We start from the raw sequence: 20,275 nt of genomic DNA, 5'->3' as shown, positions 1-20,275 counted from the left end.
CTGAGTTGCCCTGTTTGTGATCCAAAGATTGACACCCTGTAAGAAACCCTACCTGGAAGGTGACAGATGGTTGGGGGTGGGGGTGGGAGATAGGTAGGCCTGTAAGGAACATTGACAACCCAGTAGTAAACTCAGTTCATGTCCTATATGCTGTGTTCTGAGTTTTGCCATCGTCTAGTCCCAGAGGCCAACGCCCTGGTGCTTCCCAGCAGCTCCTCTTCCAGCCTCTTCCATCTGAGCCAGACAGGCTGCTAGCTATAAGATTGTCTTTTTCCTTATTTGGGAGGAAGGGAGGGGGATTAAAAAGGTTTAGAGACAAACTTTTTTTTTAATTTTATTTTTATTGAGCTCTATATTTTTCTCTGCTCCCCTCCCCTTCTACCCTCCCCCAAGGTCCCCATGCTCCCAATTTACTCAGGAGATCTTGTCTTTTTCTACTTCCCATGTAGATTAGATCCATTTATGTCTCTCTTAGAATCCTTATTGTTATCTAGGTTCTCTGGGATTGTGGTTTGTAGGCTGGTTTTCTTTGCTTTATGTTTAAAAAACGCTTATGAGTGAGCGCATGTGATAATTGTCTTCCTGGGTCTCGGTTACCTCACTCAAAATGATGTTTTCTAGCTCCATTCATTTGCCTGCAAAATTCAAACTGTCATTATTTTTTTCTGCTGTGTAGTACTCCATTGTGTAAATGTACATTTTCCTTATCCATTCTTCAGTCGAGGGGTATTTAGGTTGTTTCCAGGTTCTAGCTATGACAAACAAAGCTGCTATGAACATAGCTGAGCACATATTCTTGTGGCACAATTGAACATCTTTTGGATATATACCCAAAAGTGGTATTACTAGGTCTTGAGGAAGGTTATTTCCTAATTTTGAGAAATTGCCACACTGACATCCAAAGGGGCGCTGTACCAGCTTGCACTCCCACCAGCAATGCATTAGTGTTTCCTTTTCCCCACAACCTCTCCAGCATAAGTTGTCATAAGTGTTTTTGATCTTGGCCATTTTTACAAGTGTAAGATGGAATCTTAGAGTTGTTTTGATTTGCATTTCTCTAACGACTAAGGATGTGACAAACTCGTAAGACTCAAATATTATAAGTTGTTTCTCCATGAAAACTGTTCTGAAAGGGAGCTGCCATCCCATAGGATAACATGGATGAGACATGCCAAGAATCTGCCTGAACCTGTACCTAGTGGTTCCCGTAGCCTAGCACTCCAGGTTGAGCAAGAGACCTGCCTCAAATATATGTAATGTGAAGAGGGATTAAGGAAGACACATGATGTCAACTCAGACCTCCACATGCACACATGTGTACCACACCCATGTATACCTGAATATATCTGCACACATACAATAGTTAAGTAAAGAAATAGAACAGGCTTAATAACTGCACTTTATACCCCACTTGGGTTATCTTTTTTGGGACCATGAAGCTATATAAAGAAGTCCACAACATAAAAACAAAAAAGGCATCTAATCTACATGGGAAGTAGAAAAAGACAAGATCTCCTGAGTAAACTGGGAGCGTGGGGATCATGGGAAAGGAGGTATAAAGGGAGGGGGAGGAAAGGGAGGAGAGCAGAGAAAAATATATAGTTCAATAAAGACAATTTTAGAAAATTAAAAAATTTAAATTTTTTTTAAAAAGGCGTTGAGTTTTCTTCATTTTATTTTCATGTCCCAATGAATCACCCCCAAATACTGAAATCAAAAGAAAACTTCAGTGTTAGCACTAATTTGTGGAAACAATCATTCTTTTAAACATCTAGCTTATTCAACCCTTCATTTTCAACTGTAAATTAAGGCATATATTTACATGCTTATACACAAGCTTGGTCCTTGAGTCTCCAAGGAAGTCATACAGTTCTATGCTATATACATCCTCTTCAAGTCTCAATGGGCTTGACTTCCAAGTGGTTTCCCCTTCAGTGAATCAGATACTTCATTTCTGAGTAGATGAGAGGAAATATTATAGAACACGCTTTGTACAGTACAGCACCACTACTGAAAAGGGCTCGGGGTTTTGTAGCCCATGGCTCTGATTTAAAGCAGAAATATGTGGCATAGACAGCAACGGCAAAGAAGTGTCGGATCAACACTAGAGGATGTGGAGACAATCTGCGGAGACAGAAAAGAGCCATATGTTTAAGTTCGCAAAGGTCCTAACTATGTGTCATCAATAGAAGCTTAAGGCACTCTACATTTGAAGACTTAGCAAGCTTATCTGCATTTGATGGCAAAAATGAATTTTTATTATAAAAATCTACTTAGAATAACCCTTTTGAGAAGCCAATGGCCATTCTCACTATTAAGTCCTATTTTTTTTTCAGCTGTTTTCTTTCACTAATCTTGAGATCCAAACTGAAGTATAAAATAGCCTGCTGCAGTCTGGGCTGGCATCAGTGCTGATATTCTGATTATAGATCAGGAAGAGGTGCCTTGAAGAATTACACTTCTCAGACTTCCCAAGGATACATCTGCACTAGCAAAACTACTACTGAATTTCCAGCCAGTAAAATTAATATCTGAGTTCAGAGTTCTCAGCTATCCTTGGCTCCTGGAGATCAGACGTAAAGACACCACTGGTGAAAAACACACTTCAATATACTTGGCAGGTTTAGCCACCTTGTTCCATTTCTTATCAGTATGTGTGCCCTGGAGGACAGACAACGCAGTGCTAACCCGTCCTTTGTTCATTACTTGATGCCACCTCTTACATTTTTTTATTTTGTATTAGCATGCACACACACACGCATGCATGATGTGGGGGAAGGCACACACGCTATAGCACACATGTGGAGGACAGAGGAAAACTTTGTAGAGTTCATTCTTCTCATAGGTTCTAGGGATCGAACTAGGGATGCCAAGCTATTGCAGCAAGCACTGAACCCTCTGAGACAGCACCCTGGCCTCTTGGGGCTGCTTGTGACTTAGATACTAATGGCTAACAGGCTAGAACTAAACGTCCATGGGGTAAAGACCGGCATAAACTGAGTGTTTTCCTTCTGCTGTTAGAACTTACATAGAAAGCAGCCCAACGGGACCCGCCACACATTCTCCACCAAGTTTAAAATAAAGAAAGCAAGCTTTTCGTAGCTGATGCAAGGAATCTAAAATAAAATGTAGAAATTATTATTCATTTATCTTAGTGTTAATGATTATGTCAGAAAAAAATAATGACGATATAAAAAATGCAAAATATGACAATTTCTTCAAAGCCCTACAACTCAACAATCAGGAGTTTTACACTCCAAAGTTAACAGTCTAAGTGGTAATATGAGTACGGATAATCTGTCCCTATTAATTCTGCTAATACTTAGGACTTATGAGTTACTTTTAAATTATGTATGATTTTGTTGTAAATTAATTAAATGACACTGAATATTTTATAAGTGCTTACTATAAAACTACAATTCTAGCAGCAGAATTCCCAGGTTCTGAAGGGCCTCCCCGTAGCGCTGGGTCGGCCCTAGTTATCAAGAAGGGCGCTCTGCAGGACAGCTCCGGAAAGGCTTCGAGCCGGGCCCAGTTTGTGAACCCGGTCTAGTATGTATTCTCATTTTATACTCTAAGAGCACAAGGTGGGCAGGCGAACAAGCAAGGTTTTCCTGATGCCTATGTGGCAGTCAGCAGGTTGTCAAGGGGAATGACCCATTGTTACAGCTATTTCTCTAGGTCATTCTGTTTCAGAGAGCAACTGAAGTCATGATGTCAAATAGGCAATACTAGTAAAGCTTTGAGTAAATCACTAAATAAATTAATACATCTTTAATAAAAAAAAAGAAGGGAAGCTCTGCCTTATGTCCACATAACTTTTTAATACATTTTGAAGCCTTCAAAATATAATAATAAATAACTTTGGGGGGGTTTTGTTTTGTTTTGTTGTTATTGTTTGAGACAGGGTTTCTCTGTATAGTCCTTGTTGTCCTGGAACTTATCTTTGTAGACCAGGCTGGCCTCAAACTCAAAGAGATGCCTCCTGAGTCCTGAGATTAAATGTGTGCACCAACACCCCAGCTAGATTCTTTTTCACATGAATTTTTTTAAGGATGAAATATGGTAAACTTTTGTTCCATAAAGTTCTTCCCTCCCCGATCTGTCATTAACTTTGTAATGTTGTTAGCAGCTTTGATATGTAAGAATCCAATAGCATAGAAAAACTCGAAACTTAAAACTTGTTCCTCTTATGTGCCCAAGCAGCCACTTCAGCTCCCACTCCAGTTCAGCAGCCCTGCCTAGAAAACACTATGGATGATCCTTGGTGCTGGATGGCTGTAGTCTGTGAGAACCATGTCCTCTAATGCACACCAAGAAGCTCAAGCAGGAGCTTGAAGCATCTCAAATCCACGTTTACTTTTTTTCTGGTTTTTAAAATCAATTTTTATTTAATATTTAGAGTGTGATACAGGGGTAGGGGATGCAAATGCCAGACTGCTATTTGTTTTGAGATACAATCTTATTATATAGCACAGGCTGACATCTCGATCCTCCTGCCTCAGCCTCCTGAGGGCTAGGAGAGCAAGCATGTACCCCCACACCTAGCTCAGAATTTCAGACCTTCATTATTAGGAATGTTCGACCTATGGACAGAGTGGTCAACCTCTCTCCGCTACAGAAAACAAGACAAAGCAGATGGCCATTTCCAGTGAGTGCCTCTCATGCCCTGTAGCATGATAAGTAATACGTCAAAAAAAAAAAAAATTCAAACTAGTGTTAACAAGTAAAAACCATACTGCTTTTCCATACGTGGCCAGGCGAGGATACACATCCTCTAGTCTGGACCAGAGGCATTGAATGAATGTGTTACTGAGATATACTAGGAATGTTTTCTAAGGAACAGCAACAGCCTTCAGACCAAGTGGTAGATAAATGATGCTCAGACACGAAAAGGAACTACCAAATTAGCAGCTGGCAAAGTTGGGTAAATTGTGATTATAGACTAACTACTTTAACTACTAACTTTTGTAATTAAGTCCCTTGCCTAACGAAACTTAAAAGTCTGTACAAATCAGTAATGGTCACTTAAAAACATCTAAACTTACCATCTGTACCAGAGAATAATTCATACAAAGCCTGAGCCAGCACATTCACAACAAAAGAATGGGTCCTTTTTCTTGACCAATAGAATGACTTTTTGGCCTAAAAATGAAAAATATCGTTTATTACATAGTTAAAAAGAAGAAAAGCATAAGCTAATGTTTATGATCTCAAAATGCTATCTGTCCCAAGGCCAACCTGCAGGCAATAGTGCCAAACTCGCTTTCAGCGCAATGGGTCATACGATACTGAGCTAAGCTGACAGATCCGAGCAGAGCAGCCTGAACCAATTTGGTTAGCATAAACTTACACAAACAAATTAAAGATTCAGTTTCAAAGTAAGTCTCATTAAACCTGAATAGGACTATTAAACGCAGGCTTCCAAGCACAGATTCCCACGAGGGTCCCCTGCCTCACATCCCTAGACAGAATGTATTTTAAGCCATTTGTGGAGGAGGAAAACTCTAGATTCTTACCTGGAAAACAGCAGCATCATCATAAAGGTCAGGAATGTCTTTTAACAGTTTTCTCCACAATTTTACATCTTTTAAAGCAACTGTCATTCCTCCACCAGTAAGAGGATGCCTCAGGTTATATGCATCTCCCAGAAGGAGAACGCCTATAGGAGAAGAACTAAGATCATGTAATCCTGGACAGCTCTGAGACAAAAAAGTTAGTGCTATAAACTTACAATTGACATGAGCTAAAATCCCGAGAATGAATTAAAATTAGTTTTCTGAGTAACTAAATGTTCTGTATCTCAACAAAGCTGCTGCCAAAATTAAAAAAAAAAATTACTAAGTCCTATTGTCTATAGAGGATAAAACTAAATATTAAACACATACCCTGCTAGGCATATGGTGTGTACCTATAATCTGTTCTTGGGAAGAACAGACCCAGGAGTTCAAGGTCATCCTCTACCACACAGTTTTAGTCTACGTTTTATAAGACCTTTTCTTGGAATGGGGAGAGGGCATGGAGAAGGGGTATCGGAGAGATGACTTAACAGGTAGGAATGCTTGCTACTCTTGCAGAGGACCTGTTTGGTTCCCAGCACCCACATGGGATCACTGTGGCATCCAGCAGATGCCCTCTGCTAGCCTCTGAGGCCCTGCACACACATGGTGAGCACACATGTAAGTAAAAATAAAAATATATTTTTAGCCAAGCGTGGTCCTATACAACTTCAGTCCAGTTCTCAGGAGGCAGAGACTGGTGGATCTCTGTGAGTCTGAGGTCAGACTGGTCTACATCAGGCCAGCCAAGACTGCACAGTAAGATCTTCCAAAAAGAAAGGATAAACCTTTAAAATATAGATTGAAAACACAACTGTACCCCAGCTATCAATCACTATGACACCTGACTAAAATACCAGTTACAGGAATAGACTTGAGTTCCTAGAAATGCTACCGTATCTCAGCTACCCTGGTGCAGGCTTTGCAGTCTATTCCCTCTTAGTCCCACCTCTCACTGTCCACCGAAGCAATGTCTGCCCTAACCACCCTTCCACTTCAGAACCTCCCTCCAGTCCTGGACACTCCTGTGGTAGCGGGAATGGAGTTTTATGGGAACTGTTCTCAATACCACTGTGAACTGATCTTCAAGTTCTTACTAGAAAAGTGGTCTTCCACAGGTCAAGGGGCAACTTTTAATTGCCTTTTGTACTCTCAATGGCTGCATGGTGTCTTCCACAAAGTCATAGTTCAATAATAATTATATCTTAAAACTATGATGTTGGGAACACATTAAGGTAACCAGTGCTCCTTCTCCTGCTCTTTCTGGCCATGTGAACTTACTACTCCAAGGTAACCAATTCTCGGCTTCATGTTATTTCCCGATCACAAATCTAATCACATGTCATCTGAAGTGAGGGCAGCATTAGAAAATACTGCTAAGCGATACCTCGTTTGTTCACGGGGGAAGGAGGAAGGAAGCTTGCTGGCATGGTCCGCAGACGAGAATTCTGAGAGGCCTCCAGGAACGGTTCCTTCAGGTGATCTGCAATCAATGCCACCCAACCAAGTAAGTGGTTTGGAGCACTTCGGTTTCAAATTAGCATACATCTTCTTATCAAGCATAAAAGAATACTTAACTGTGTACGGGTTGTGGCTGTTACACAGTTCCTTGCAATAAACCACTAATTACCTACTTTATTAATAAAATTATCCGTTAAGCACCTCATTGTGCATGTTAAGGAATGACTAAGGAATCTACGAGAAAACAGATGTAAACAACATACACGGCTGGACAGAACAGAGATGAGGAAGAAATGAGTCAAATTTACACCAGACAGGAGAAACCATGTTAACTCACAGCTGCTTGTATTTAGCTTTTACCATCCACATATTCTAGTATCACAGGAAATACACTGCCCTTTCACAAGGAGCTTTGCTGATCTCTGGGCCTCTTTTAGACACCACACTCAGGAAAGTGGGAAAGAGGCTCTTGTGAGATTTACTTTAGACTGTAGATGACAATGAAGGTAAAATCCTATTTCTTACCAGGTATTTGTGGGTAAATTTGTTCGGCCATGTATTCTCTTAAATTCCTTGGCATGTCCCCACGAATATCAACAAGTACCCGTGTTTCATTGGCTGAAATCTGGTAGATGAGAACTGGACTTGGATTGAGCAGAACAAGTTCTGCAAAATTGGCTTTAAACTGTGGTGCATTCTAAAAAATAAAGAGAAAATATTTTAATAATTTTCAAATCTCAGGTTGCTCTTATTTTTCTACAATTACAACTCCTCCATACCTTCATAAGGAAGCCAACAAAATGAGATGAAACAGAAACTTTATTGGAGACAAGGTTCTTCCTGAACTTGGAGAAAAGCCCATCTGCAACAACAGTCAATGGGGCATGGAGCTCCTATAAAACAGAAGAACACCCAGCAATGGTTAGAGGCACACAAAAGGTCCATCCTTCTGAAACAAAGAGTGTATAGGAAAATATGTAAATAGACTATGCTCTTGAAAGTCGCCAAAGCAACCTGTGGACAGAAGAGGACTAAGCGCTAAGGTGACACTCCCTGAGTCCCTGGACGTCATCTCCCTCTGCTGTTCTGAAACCAAAGCTATCAAACTCTCCACCATGCTGGATGAGAGGAATAACTTCAAAGCAAACATAGGCCACGGAAGACTGAAGCTCACCACAAACTCCTACAACTGCCCAGATTCATTATAAAATTACCTATCCTCACTTTCTGCTGTTTAATGCGTGGTTAGACAGAATTAGCACTTTTATAAACATGACAATGTGTACTGAGATACTACACTGTGAGCAAGGAACCTGGTGACCCTACCAGAGTCCAGTTTCTAGTAAGGGACAACCTTGCACAACAGTCTAGAAGGGCCCTTTGCCCCTTTCTCTTTAAGAGACCAACATTAACATACACTAGAAGCGATTTTATTGTTACTTGCTTTCAACATTCTCCTAATTCTGAGTGTAACCACATGTACAGTAACAACACTACACTGAGCTCCATCCCTGGGGCCCACATGACCTCCACACACACACTGCGGCATGCACACTCCACACATAACAAAATAATATGGAATTTTGAAGGGATAGGGAGAACACCTCCTAGGAAGAAGTGACCTTCCCTAGATCTCACCTTGGTGTCTCCAGTCTCCTTGTCCTTGTACTGCACTCCCGTCACGGCACCATCCTCCTCTAGCAACTGAAGCACAACACCTTCTATAAACTTTACACTAAAGAAGGAACAGAAACACATGGCTAGAGTAGCACGCTTGAGCAATGTCCCTTAGCTATGATATGGTCTGTACTCTCTAACTCTTGCCCTGCACTCACAGGAATAGGGCCCTGTACTCACAGGAATAGGACCCATGGATGTGCCTGCGTGTACAAAGCAAAAAGTCTGCAACAGTGCAAAGCAGAAAGCTAACATGTTTAGAATCATGTGTGGTTTTCACTTTGTGATGTACAGCAAACATATATTACAATATACAGCTTTTAAAGCTGCATGTCTTTAATCATTCATTTTAAAACAGAATACTGAAAAACCTAATAAAACACAGTCAGACATAAAAGGGAAGAATTATTAGAATTATATTTGTTAAGGACACAGTATTGAAATCCCTCTAGGTTCACAGATTAGTACCACTCCAGAGCTCATCAGAGATTTTTTTTGTGCAGTGGACAGTGTTAATACAGAAACTCACAACAGGTCAAAGTGCAGAGTGAGCGTCTGTGGCATGCTCAGCCACGAACGGCACATCTACATCACACCCTCCCCTAGACTCAGAGATCACTGCACAAAGGGGGCAGAGAGGATGTAAGAGCCTGAGGCTGGGGAGGACAGAAACACAGCAGAGTCTTCTGGACACAGCAGGCCTACTGCACGTCTGAACTCACGTTAGCTATGGCTGCCTGCACGAGATCAAGCTGGTCTACATTCCAGCATGGAGGGCCGAGGGACTCATGAGCCCCCAGACCAAAGAAGCGGTGAGCAGTTGATAGCTGCTAGGGAAGAGAGAGTTGGCTTTCTTTAGGGATGTGGTACCTGAAGGGTTGGCCATGCTCCGATGGATAGCCTCACATCCGTGAGAATATAGGCAGTACAAACTGTACTCAGTGAGTCAGTAAAAAAAAAAAGGACATGAAGGTGGGAGGTGATAAAGACATGGTGGGGTGGATCTGGGAGGAGTCAGGTCAAAATACATTATATGCATGTATGAAATTCTCAATGTTTTTAAAAATAAAATGGCATTTGACAAATTTAAAACGCAGTTATATCCATCAGAAAGATCATAATTTTTCTATTTGAGTTATCTTCCCACTTTTACACAATGAACACTCCACTTCTGTGAACAGCAAACATTTCAGCCCTCAGGAAAAGCTCACCAACTTCTTCACTTTGTCAACACAACGGCCTGTGTCAACCACGTGAGTGCTCTCATGTTTGGAACTTCCTTAATCAGCATTAAAAGACATCAGGCAAATACAAGTTAATAATCAAGACAAGCAGCCAGTCCTGTCAGACTAGGTTCTTGGTGAAAGCAGAAGAGGGATTCCTTCTTGCCGTCCGCTGTTTTTTCTAGAAAAGGTACTGTAACCACCAACACAGACTCAAATGGGCACACATGGGCATGTGCTTCAGCCACAGCACTAAGCTGGCCTCTAAATGCCAATCAAATAATAATCACCTAAATCTTACTTAAAGGTCTCTTAATATTCTCTACAGAGACACTGAATATATTTTAATTATGGATTATTATACCTATGCCATCCAGACCATGCCAAAAATTTTGAACAACACTGATGAAATCTCGCCTGTATAAAAAGACACATTTTTATTCTCTATATATATTATTGTATTTTACATGGGCATGTGTATAGATGCCTGAGGAAGGCAGAAGAGGGCATCAGATCCTCTGAATCTGGAGCTACAGGTGGTTGTGAGCCATGACATGGTGCTAGGACCCAAACTCCAGTCCTCTGCAACAACAGAAAGGACTGTCAACTGCTAAGCCATCACACCAGGGCCCAGGTTTGGCTCTTTAACATTATATGTTTAAAGCTGTGGTCTTACTTGGGCTCTGCCATAGCTGCTTTCCGAAGACTCATGATGAATTTGCCATGGTGGAAAGCAATTCCATTCTGCACTTGGTTGTTTTCTGACACCGGGTATGGAATTTGAACTTCAGATCTGCTTTCATAATCATGAACTATGTAGCCGTGTATAAGATGGGCATTGAAACCCTCTACTGTATCTGCAAAAATAAATCAGTTCAAATAACTTTATTAATATGCTGAGAGTTACCAAGAAAGACACCAAGAGACAGACATAGATATTGAAAATAAGGCTCTCCCTTACAAAGCTGTAAGACTGGCTGGAGAACCGAACAACTGATACAATTATTACAAAACCCTTCAATATTTCCAGAAGAAAAGTACACAGTTGCACTTCAGGTTAACAGCTGTCATTCGGGTCTGTAACTGCTTCACCTCGGAGACAAGCAAGAAAAACAACAAGAGATGAACTAAACCATGTTCCTCTCCTGAGGGAACCTGCTCTGTTTACAAAGACACAGAACCAAGTCTGTCCTTCTGAACATGTGTCCCAATGTAGAAACACAGGGGGTCGGGGGGGGGGGAGGAGAAAAGGGAAACAGAAAATAAAATATCATTAAAACGCTTTTTAAAGGTCCCAATTTATACATAAAGAGTCAGTATATGAAAAGTAGATTTCCTAACCAAATATAATGGATAATTTCTAAATGCTGATGGTTCCTACTGCCTATGAAAATTGAGTCAAGATAAACTGTAATTTTAGTAAATCTAAACCAGAAAGCAAAACAGTCTTAGTTTTTTTACATTTAAGGCAAAAAAAAAAACATTTTTAAAGAACCAATTGAAAATTTGAGAAATTTAAAAATTAATGTCAATTATGGGAAAGATGTCAAATAAAACAAAGCATCACTATTTGTGCATAAAATTCACTCACTAAAAATATTAATATGCAAGAAATAATGAAGAGAAAGTGTAGCAGTGATCCATTCAAAGCAATACAGATAGAGTCGGTGAACAAATTAGAATAAGCCAGGCATGTTGGCCTGTGCCTGAGACTTCAGTATTGGGGAGTCGAGACAAAACCTGAAAAGGTTTGTCCCAGGATCAAATATATTCATGTTTTAATATTTCATTTATTTTTATTTTATGTGTATGAGTTTTACCTACATGTATGTTATGTGTCCACAGGCATGCCTGGTGCCTGTGGAGTCCAGAGGGCATTAGATGCCCTAGAAGTATAGTTACAGAGGGTTGTGAGACATCATGTGAGGGCTGGGAGCCAAGCCCAGGACCTCTGCGAGAGCAGCACACAACTATAATGAAAGTTAAACATCCACTGTAAGCTAAAGGTGGAATCACACATGCGAAACCCAGGCTTGGCATGGTGGTACACACCTTTAATCCCAGTAGAGAGGCAGGCAGATCTCTCTGAGACCAGCCTGGTCTAGCATAGTAAATTCCAGGCTAGCCATGGTTACATATCCTGACCCCATACCCCAAAAAACTAAAAACACAGTTTTATGTTCTGACTTCATGCAAAGCTCTGAACTTTAAGCTGAAGAAAGCCAACAACGATGAAAACCAAAAGTTAAACTAGAGTTTCATAAATAAATGTTATCAAAAATCACAGGAGACACAAGAAATTCTAAATATATAAAAATTTTCAGTATATGCAGAATACAACACTTTCATGTTTAAGTATCAACCTGAAAGATGTCGGTTTTCCCAAAATTGAACTATATATTCAATGCTTTTTAATCAGAATCTTGAAAATGTTGTTTTTCCATAAAGCTTAAAAACATGACTCTAAATTATATACAAACAAAAGAGTGGAAGGTCTAACAAAAAACAAGATAATACTAAAGAAAATAAAGCTAAGGATAGTGAATACTAGATCCTGAGACATGGTATGGGCATAATTATAATGCATTAGTTGTAAGAATTAGGGATATTAAAAAAAAAAAAAAGCCAGGCAGTGGTGGGGCACGCCTTTAATCCCAGCAGAGGTAAGTGGATCTCTGTGAGTTCGAGGCCAGCGTGGTCTACAAGAGCTAGTTCTAGGACAGCCTCTAAAACTACAGAGAAACCCTGTCTTGAAAAACCAAAAAAGGCCGAGAGAGATGGCTCAGGGGCAGAGCGCCCACCCACTCTGCCCGAGGACCAGGGTTCGATCCCTGGCGAGGCAACGCACATAGTTCCAATACCGTCAGTCAGCGCCCCCCCTCCACCGCAGGCAGCCTGCAGGACGACCAGCACTCTTCCACCGTCCACCATAGATATGCGTAGACCAGAGGTCCTGAGTTCAATTCCCAGCAACCACATGGTGGCTCACAACCATCTGTAATGAGATCTAGTGCCCTCTTCAGACATGCAGGCAGAACACTATACATAATAAATAAATTTTTTTTAAAAATTAAAAAAAAAAAACAACAACAACAACAAAAGATTTATAGATATTAAGTACATATGCATGGCAATCAATTCACTAATAAAAAATCCACAATCCAGGATGGATCACTTGATATCATGTTAGAAAGCCTTTATCTGCAATGTAACCATTCCAAGTAATTCTACCACACACAGTTCATCAAACCTGAGGGAAATAAACATAGTTAATGTTTAAGGAACTCTTACTGGCAATAGTAAACATATACTGGATAAATACTTGGAAGGCTGTTCTCAATCCACTGGGGACGGAGCAATGGTTAAGAGTATGCTTTGCTCTCCCAAGGGATCCAAGCTCAATTCCTGACAACTATATCAGATGATCACAACCACCTGTAGCTCCAGGTCCGGGGGATGGGGTACAACTCCCCACAGGCACCTGTACTCACATGCATGAGCACATGCACGCACACACATCACTGACATACACAAACTGTGTAGCCATTTCCTGAAGCTAGATCTATAAAAATTACTGTCTAATCTTTAGTGTGAAATCATTTTTGATTAGCTGAAGTTTATATATAAGGTTAATAAAATCCTGCTTCTGGATATTGACACACCTGCTTGAAGCAAGGTGGTCACTTAAGGAACCTACAATAAGAACAGCCATGGGACCTTCTTTCTTTGTAAAGCCATGGTTTTGTTTGGTTCAAGAGCATGGCATCTGTTTGCTTTCCTCTGTGTTATTTCTTTAGTGGCCTGCTTTGGGTCCCCATCACCTCCTTGATCAATTCTTGCACGTCCCAGAGCTCAGTCCTGAACTTCTTGGCAACAGTTAACCTTGCGTAAGTTCTATGGCCCATCCCTTTCTCACACCTAACACCTGATTCATCAGGAGGTTCTACCCTCTTCCTGCAAGATAAATTCCCAGTACGGGTCACATGCCTCTACTACTGTGACTGTGTCCTAAGTCACCAGCCCTGAGAGACTGTGCAATAGCTTCCAAGATAACCTTTTTTCTGGCCTTACCACTCCATGGTCTTTTTCCTACTCAGAATGTAATTTTAGATAATATTCTTGATCACCACTTTTAAAATGCGGGTCTTAATAGCTCTTTACATTTCCAGTGACTTCCTTTTGGAGGAAAAAAACGAAACAAAAACAAACAAAAACAAAAAAACAAAAAAAAAAACAGACCTTTACAATGGACACCACAAACCCACAAGATCGAGTCCCACTGCTATCTGCCACTTTTCTCCAGTTGACTTTCCTCCACTGGCAACATGAAGGTCCTCAGGCTTGACAGCTCTTTCCAGAAGACAAAAGCTAGGCCTAGAATGTACCCTCTCCTGATATCTCCAAGGCTTATTCTCCACCTTCATTTCTTTACTCCAAGGTGACTTCTCATGACAATAACTATCCCCACCAACTTGCTATTCCACTCTTTCTGATTTTCTTTAGTCCCTACAATCTTCATACAGTTTATCTACTTTTTAAAAAATGTACTGTCTTTTAGCACTCCCTCTCTAGCATCCACTAAGACGTAGTCTCAGAAATAGACCAAAATCTATCTGTCAATGTTTTTAAAGTATTTGTTGAAGGAGTCATTCTCAGCCAGCTGTGTGCTGATCAAAGTCTGGCTCCAAGCACAGTAAGTGCCCTGAGCTCTCCCTGGGTCAGGCTTTCTCTTACTGACAATGGTAAGAATGATATTTCAAGAAGAAAGCATATATGATTATTTTTATCCTTGTCACTGACACATAACAATTATTATGTGTTTATAGGTCTAATGTGATGGTTGAAGTCATGTACCTTGACAATAAAATTATGAAACTCAGTATATTCATCGCCTTAAAATATATACTTGCCACTCTCAGCCACAGTATCCGCTTCTCCTCTCTCCCTTATCATAATTACTGTAAAAAAAGCACTCTTGTATCAAATACATCTCCATTGGCCTCATATTCCTATCTAATTTTGTTCTAGTTCTGTTTTCTGCCATTAAATTAGTTTCTTAAGAAATGGCTTAGCCGGCTGGTCACTGGTTGCTCCTCCAGAGAACCATAGTTCAGTGCTCACAACCATCAGTAATTCCAGTTCCAGAGGATCAACAACCTCCTCCGGCCTTCTGGGGTACCAGGCACCATGTGATACACTGAATATATGTAGGCAAAACACTCAAACATGTAATAATTATTTTGTTAAATTTTAAAATCTCATAAAAAATAGTTTTCTATGGGTTAGGGATCTGTTCAGGGGTAGGGTGCTTGCTGTGTATGCACAAGTCTCTAGGTTCAATCTCCCACATCAGAGGAAGAGAAAAAAAGTTTTCTAGTTTCAAATTATGACATCTCCCTCTCATATCAGCTTAGGTTCTTTGTTATTGCCACAGACTGCCAAGTCCAGGGGTAAATGTTCTTCATTCCTCCCATCTAGCATTTGGTCAGCAAACATGGCACAGTTGTTCCTTTCCTTCCTGGTATAAACCCATGTCTTTCAAAGCAGCTGTTTGAGGCAAAAACCTAGGGATTGCTTCATGCATGTGTGCGTGCATGTGTGCATGTACTCTTTACCTCTTAATTTTATCATGTGTCCACTTTCTTTTACAATTTGCTACCAGCCGGCACGTCAGTTAAAAACACCAACACTACTAATTTGGGCTCAGATGAGCTCCTCCAGACTCCTAACTGGACCCTTGCTACCCCACCATCACAATCTTAGTCTATTCTTGGGGATTTTGTTTTTTGTTTGTTTGTTTTGAGACAAGGTCTCTCTATTTATCCCTGGCTGTCCAAGAACTCTCTATGTAGATCAGACTGGCCCTGAATGCAGAGATATACCTGTCTGTGCCTCCCAAGTGTTGGGGTTGAAGGTGCGTGGTGCCACGCCTACCTTATACTCTATCTTCATACTGTATCCATGTTTGTTTTCCCAAACGCCATCGTAGATAAATGGCGATGTGGGACCCAACAAACTATAAAGTGAACTCTGAATTGTGATTTTTTAACTCGCAAAGTCAGAAGAAGAATTTTAAAAAGCAAACTAGAAGAAATTTCGGAAGTAGAGATGGGGCTCAGGGGCAGAATAGTATTTAGCATGGGGCAGGCCTGAGTGTGAGCCCTACGCCCACACAAAAAGGGGGAACAATTCAGTCAGCCTGAAATATGTATAGCTACACTGAGCCATGATGTAACAGGTAATGCACTGTGCTGTGTCGAGTGAGGAGTTGCTGGACCTGAAGCTACTGCTGCAGATGCAAAATGGTGTCATGTCACATTCCTACACGGCTGGATCAGGTCACAGTCCTGCTCCGCTGAGTACGAGGCCCTACATGGTCTAGCTTCTGCCTCCCTCTTCAGCCTTCAGGCCAAGTCATCTTCTTTTCCCATCACCCACTGCTTTCTGTGTCTCCTTCTCAGTCCCCTCAACAACAGCAGGCAAGAACAAAGTGCCTACAGTGCACCAAGTATCGTTCTGAGTGCTCTACATGGCCAAAGTCACGTCATCCTCATAATATGTGAGCAGAGGGTCTTCAAACACCTTTCTTATAAATGAAGGAAGAAATCATACACAGAAGGCTAAGTTACTAGGTTTAAAGTTAGTCATCAGACATACAGCTTTGTCTGTTTGTTTGTTTGTTTGTTCTGTTTGTTTTTCAAGACAAGGTTTATCTACACTGTGTAGCCCTGGCTGTCACTCTGCAGACCAGGCTGGCCTCTAACTCAGAGATCCGCCTGCCTCTGCCTCCGCCTCCGAGTGCTGGGATTAAAGGCCTGCGCCACCACAGCCCGGCACGGCCAAACAGCTTTTAAAAGCCCGAGCTGATATTCAAACCCAGGCAATCTAGCTCTGAAACCAAGGCTTTCAGCGCATACATCACCGTTCTACACCTACGAAGCAGGTGGCTTCTCACCTTACAGCTGAGTTCCTTTCTATGTCTCAAGAGTATCTGTCTTGACCATTAGTACATGTTGTCACTCAGTATAACTCCTCATTCAAAGACATTTCCCAGATGAATGTGAGAAGTACTTACAAAACACCGGCTGAGTAAATCATCCATAAACACAAGATCTAAAAGAATAACCCCACGCCAGAAGCATATCACACACCCTATAAAAGTTCTGGGCAGTGAGTTTAGTGTCTTCATAAAGACAGTCCATTTCTGTTAGACATTTCATTAACTTGTTATGTCTAGGTAGCTTGTTCTTCTCACACTACCAAACGATTCTGTTCTCCTTCGCTCTCTCTGTCACATAACGTGTTTAGCAAATGTAAGTTTTTACAAGGAAGGCAGGAAGGCAGACTAGTCTACAGTGAAGGGCATTAATTTTTACATTCTAACTCCTGAAAATCAGATACACCTACCTCCGAGGCCCAGTTCTTTAAGAACATGGTAACCACCTGGCTGCAGAAGCTCACCAACGATTCTGTCAGGCTCTTTTAAATCTCTCTCGATTACCGTCACCTTTCTTCCATCTCTGGAAAGAACCGTCGCCAAGGTAGATCCAAGTACACCAGCCCCCACGATGATAACTTCCGGATCATTCAAAGAAGATGCTGACACTGAGGTAGCTGCTCCTGTCAACGTTGTTTCTGAAATATTGGCTTCTTTTCTGCACTGTTTAACAAAAAGAACATTATGCTTTCAAATCTATTGACTTAAATCATATTACTACCACATAAGCTACTAGACTTTTACATCTTGAACAAAAACTGGACCACCAACATTTATTAAACCAAATCAATGGTGTATTTTAAAATCCAGGCGATATATAAAAATCAGTATCAAAATACTGATTACCTAATTATTGGCTAAATAGAAATGTATGTATCCCAATAAAGTTGAACATATATTCCTTTCTCTGGACTTACTAATTAGAAAGTGTTGTTATATGAACATATTTAGAAATCCATATCCGGTCAGATACTATAAATATGTATCATGAAATTCAAAGACACAACCTATACAAACCCTAGCGTTTAATCACTCAACTCTGCAAGTTCATATTGAGCATCTACAGGTGTGGTTCTCTCCCCGCTTCTGGCCGTCCCCGGTACATATGTGTCAGTGGGCACTCTACACGCTCCAGAAGCTCCCTGGTTTCCAGGGAAGGGGAAAGCCTGAAGCAGTCAAAATGAAATCAGTCGGCCAGTTTACAATTCAGTTTTCCTACCCCATAAATTCTCTACACAGCACTGTGACAGTAATAGTACTCCAGCTACCTGGACAGAACTCAACCTCATGGGGAGGTCGCTAAAATACAAACCCTAGAATTCTTACCTTGAGAAATAAGGCCTCCCCTCCAATCTGCAAGCACCATACCCACCAAATAGTAACAGAATATACCGACAATAGACTAGTGGCAACAGCCAGATACTTATTAGATGGCTATGCACCAGGCATTCTGCAAATATGAAGTCACTTAACTCCCTGTCTACAAGCTGTGGTGGTGCCACCCTCACCTAACAGAACAGGAAAGTGATTCGTGCAGAAACGAACCCATTCCTAAAGTGTCACAGCCAGAGTGGCAGAGCCAAAATTCAGACTCAACACCCTTTCTTCTACAAACCTTGCGAATCTGTACTATGGACATGACAAAATAAAGCAGATCCAGGAGTCTGCGTTGCTTTGTGGGTAACTAACTCATTCTATCTGGCCACAGTCTTCTATGCCAGGCTGGGTACCCTGCTACAGTCTCACAGCCAATATCCTTGTCATTGTTATTATTAATATTATAACTATTATGATTGGGCAAAAATCAAGCATTGTTACTCTCACTCTTAAGTCTTGCCAGTGTCCTTGGGGGGAAAGTTCAAATATCCATGGCCAACAGGCCCTCCATGTCTGGCTTATACTAGTCTCCCTCTTATCTCCCGCCATAGGACTTCATCCTTACCTGGCGGTAATAACAAGTATTAAAAATTTCATCTCTGACACAGGACCATCATTCAACTACTACTGACTTCGGACCTGACGTCATTGGTTTATTCATTGCTTCAGTGACTAGGAGGAGGATCTCTGCCAGTCTTTAAAGTGTTGAGCATTTTTACTGCTTTTAAACTGTTCCATCACTTTCCCCTGTCAGCTGTCACTTCCCTAAGTAGCCTTACCTGTCACACAATGCTTTCTTCTCAGGTACAAATATCATCCTTACCCAAGAATTTAAATAAAAGTCACTCTGATTCTGTCCTCCAAATGAAAAGCTAACATTGCCTATCCATTCAATACCCAAGCCCTTACCCAACCATCGGACAACACTAAATGAAACAAATTCTCTTGTCTTTCTGAAAATCAAGGATCATAACCATACACAACCCGGAACTTTAAAAAAAAATCAACTACATGAGAATATTGAGGCTTCTAGGCCATCACTTTCCTGCCTTTTAAAGAAACCGTAAACTTCAGTGACCACGATCTGAAGTTTAAAATAAGACACCATTCATTCGCCCACTATGGAACCAACCTACCTTACTGGACTCCAGCTCCTCTTTCTTTTCTGGTTCAGGAGGTGACTTGGCCCAGAAGAAGCCAATAAGAGGCAGAGCTGAGAGAATATCGGAGAAGGCAGCGAACTGGGAGCCACTCTGCTGGCGACCCAGGAGGCCCGCGTTTCGATGGCGACAGCGGTAGGACAGCACCAGGCCCAGTGACAGGAACACCAGCACGCACAAGAGGAGCTCCTTGTTGGCCAGGGTGACATCCCCGCATTTCTTATAAAAATAGGTGAAGGTGGCAATGCCAAGAAAAGTCCACATGGCTCAAAAAGCTTCTTTGGTGGCCAAGGCTAAGAATTTTTGGGTTTTTTGTTTGTTTTGACTTGATTTGTTTTGGGGTGGTCTTTTTTTTCCTCGGGAGGGGTTTGATGATTAAAACGTTCTCCCCAAAATGTGGTTCTCAAAAGGGCCCAACCCCTTCCTGCCAACAGTTTCAGGATCAGAGTCAGATGAGATCAGTTTTTGAAATCATTCAGAGTACAAACGTAATCTTAAGTTGTCCAGGACTTAGAAAGCAGCATTTAAAGCCTGCCTACTGCACCTGATTAGAGACCCTTCTTCATTCAGCCAACTGACAGACGGGTGTCTCTCTCTATATATATTGGGGTAAGGGGTACAAGTGTTGCGCTGTATACTTCGATGTCCACTCCTCGGGCTGTAAATGCTCTTTTGTCAGTTGCAGCAAGTGCTCGGTAGGAAGGAGTTGGCATACAAGGATGAGGGTGCTGGGAAAGCTGCCCCTAAGCGACACTGCCCGGGAGCCTTCTCCAACAAAAGATGGCCCCGGAGTCCCGAAGCGCGGCTGGAGCCGGGCAACGC

The 20,275-nt window shown here is 41.4% G+C and overlaps 1 protein-coding gene across 1 annotated transcript; it reads right to left on the bottom strand.

Moving 5' to 3' along the window:
* Window positions 1-1,657: 1,657 nt before the first annotated feature.
* Sqle (squalene epoxidase) lies at window positions 1,658-19,717 on the bottom strand. The gene is made up of 11 exons (XM_048457199.3): window positions 19,430-19,717; window positions 17,327-17,579; window positions 10,596-10,776; window positions 8,658-8,754; window positions 7,799-7,912; window positions 7,545-7,716; window positions 6,946-7,041; window positions 5,520-5,662; window positions 5,049-5,145; window positions 3,029-3,116; window positions 1,658-2,124 (listed from the first exon to the last, which is right to left on the bottom strand). Exons 1-11 carry the CDS (start codon window positions 19,715-19,717, stop codon window positions 1,932-1,934), a joined length of 1,722 nt encoding a protein of 573 aa, XP_048313156.1. The 3' UTR covers window positions 1,658-1,931.
* Between the last annotated feature and the right edge of the window lie 558 nt (window positions 19,718-20,275).

The sequence above is a fragment of the Myodes glareolus genome, chromosome 19 (genome assembly GCF_982192425.1).
Source record: "Myodes glareolus chromosome 19, mMyoGla1.1, whole genome shotgun sequence".
NCBI lineage: Eukaryota > Metazoa > Chordata > Mammalia > Rodentia > Cricetidae > Myodes > Myodes glareolus.
The sequence above is the reverse complement of the archived record's forward strand: the minus strand, read 5'-3'. Positions and strand labels throughout refer to the sequence as shown.

Bases quoted from the DNA above. Each gene is read 5' to 3' on its own strand.
- Sqle (XM_048457199.3), bottom strand. From the start codon at position 19,717: ATGTGGACTTTTCTTGGCATTGCCACCTTCACCTATTTTTATAAGAAA. The intron at 3,117-5,048 runs GTAAGTTTAGAT...ATTTTATTTTAG, and splicing joins ATTATTCTCTGGTACAGATG to ATTCCTTGCATCAGCTACGA. The intron at 2,125-3,028 runs GTAAGTTCTAAC...CTGTCTCCGCAG, and splicing joins CCCGTTGGGCTGCTTTCTAT to ATTGTCTCCACATCCTCTAG.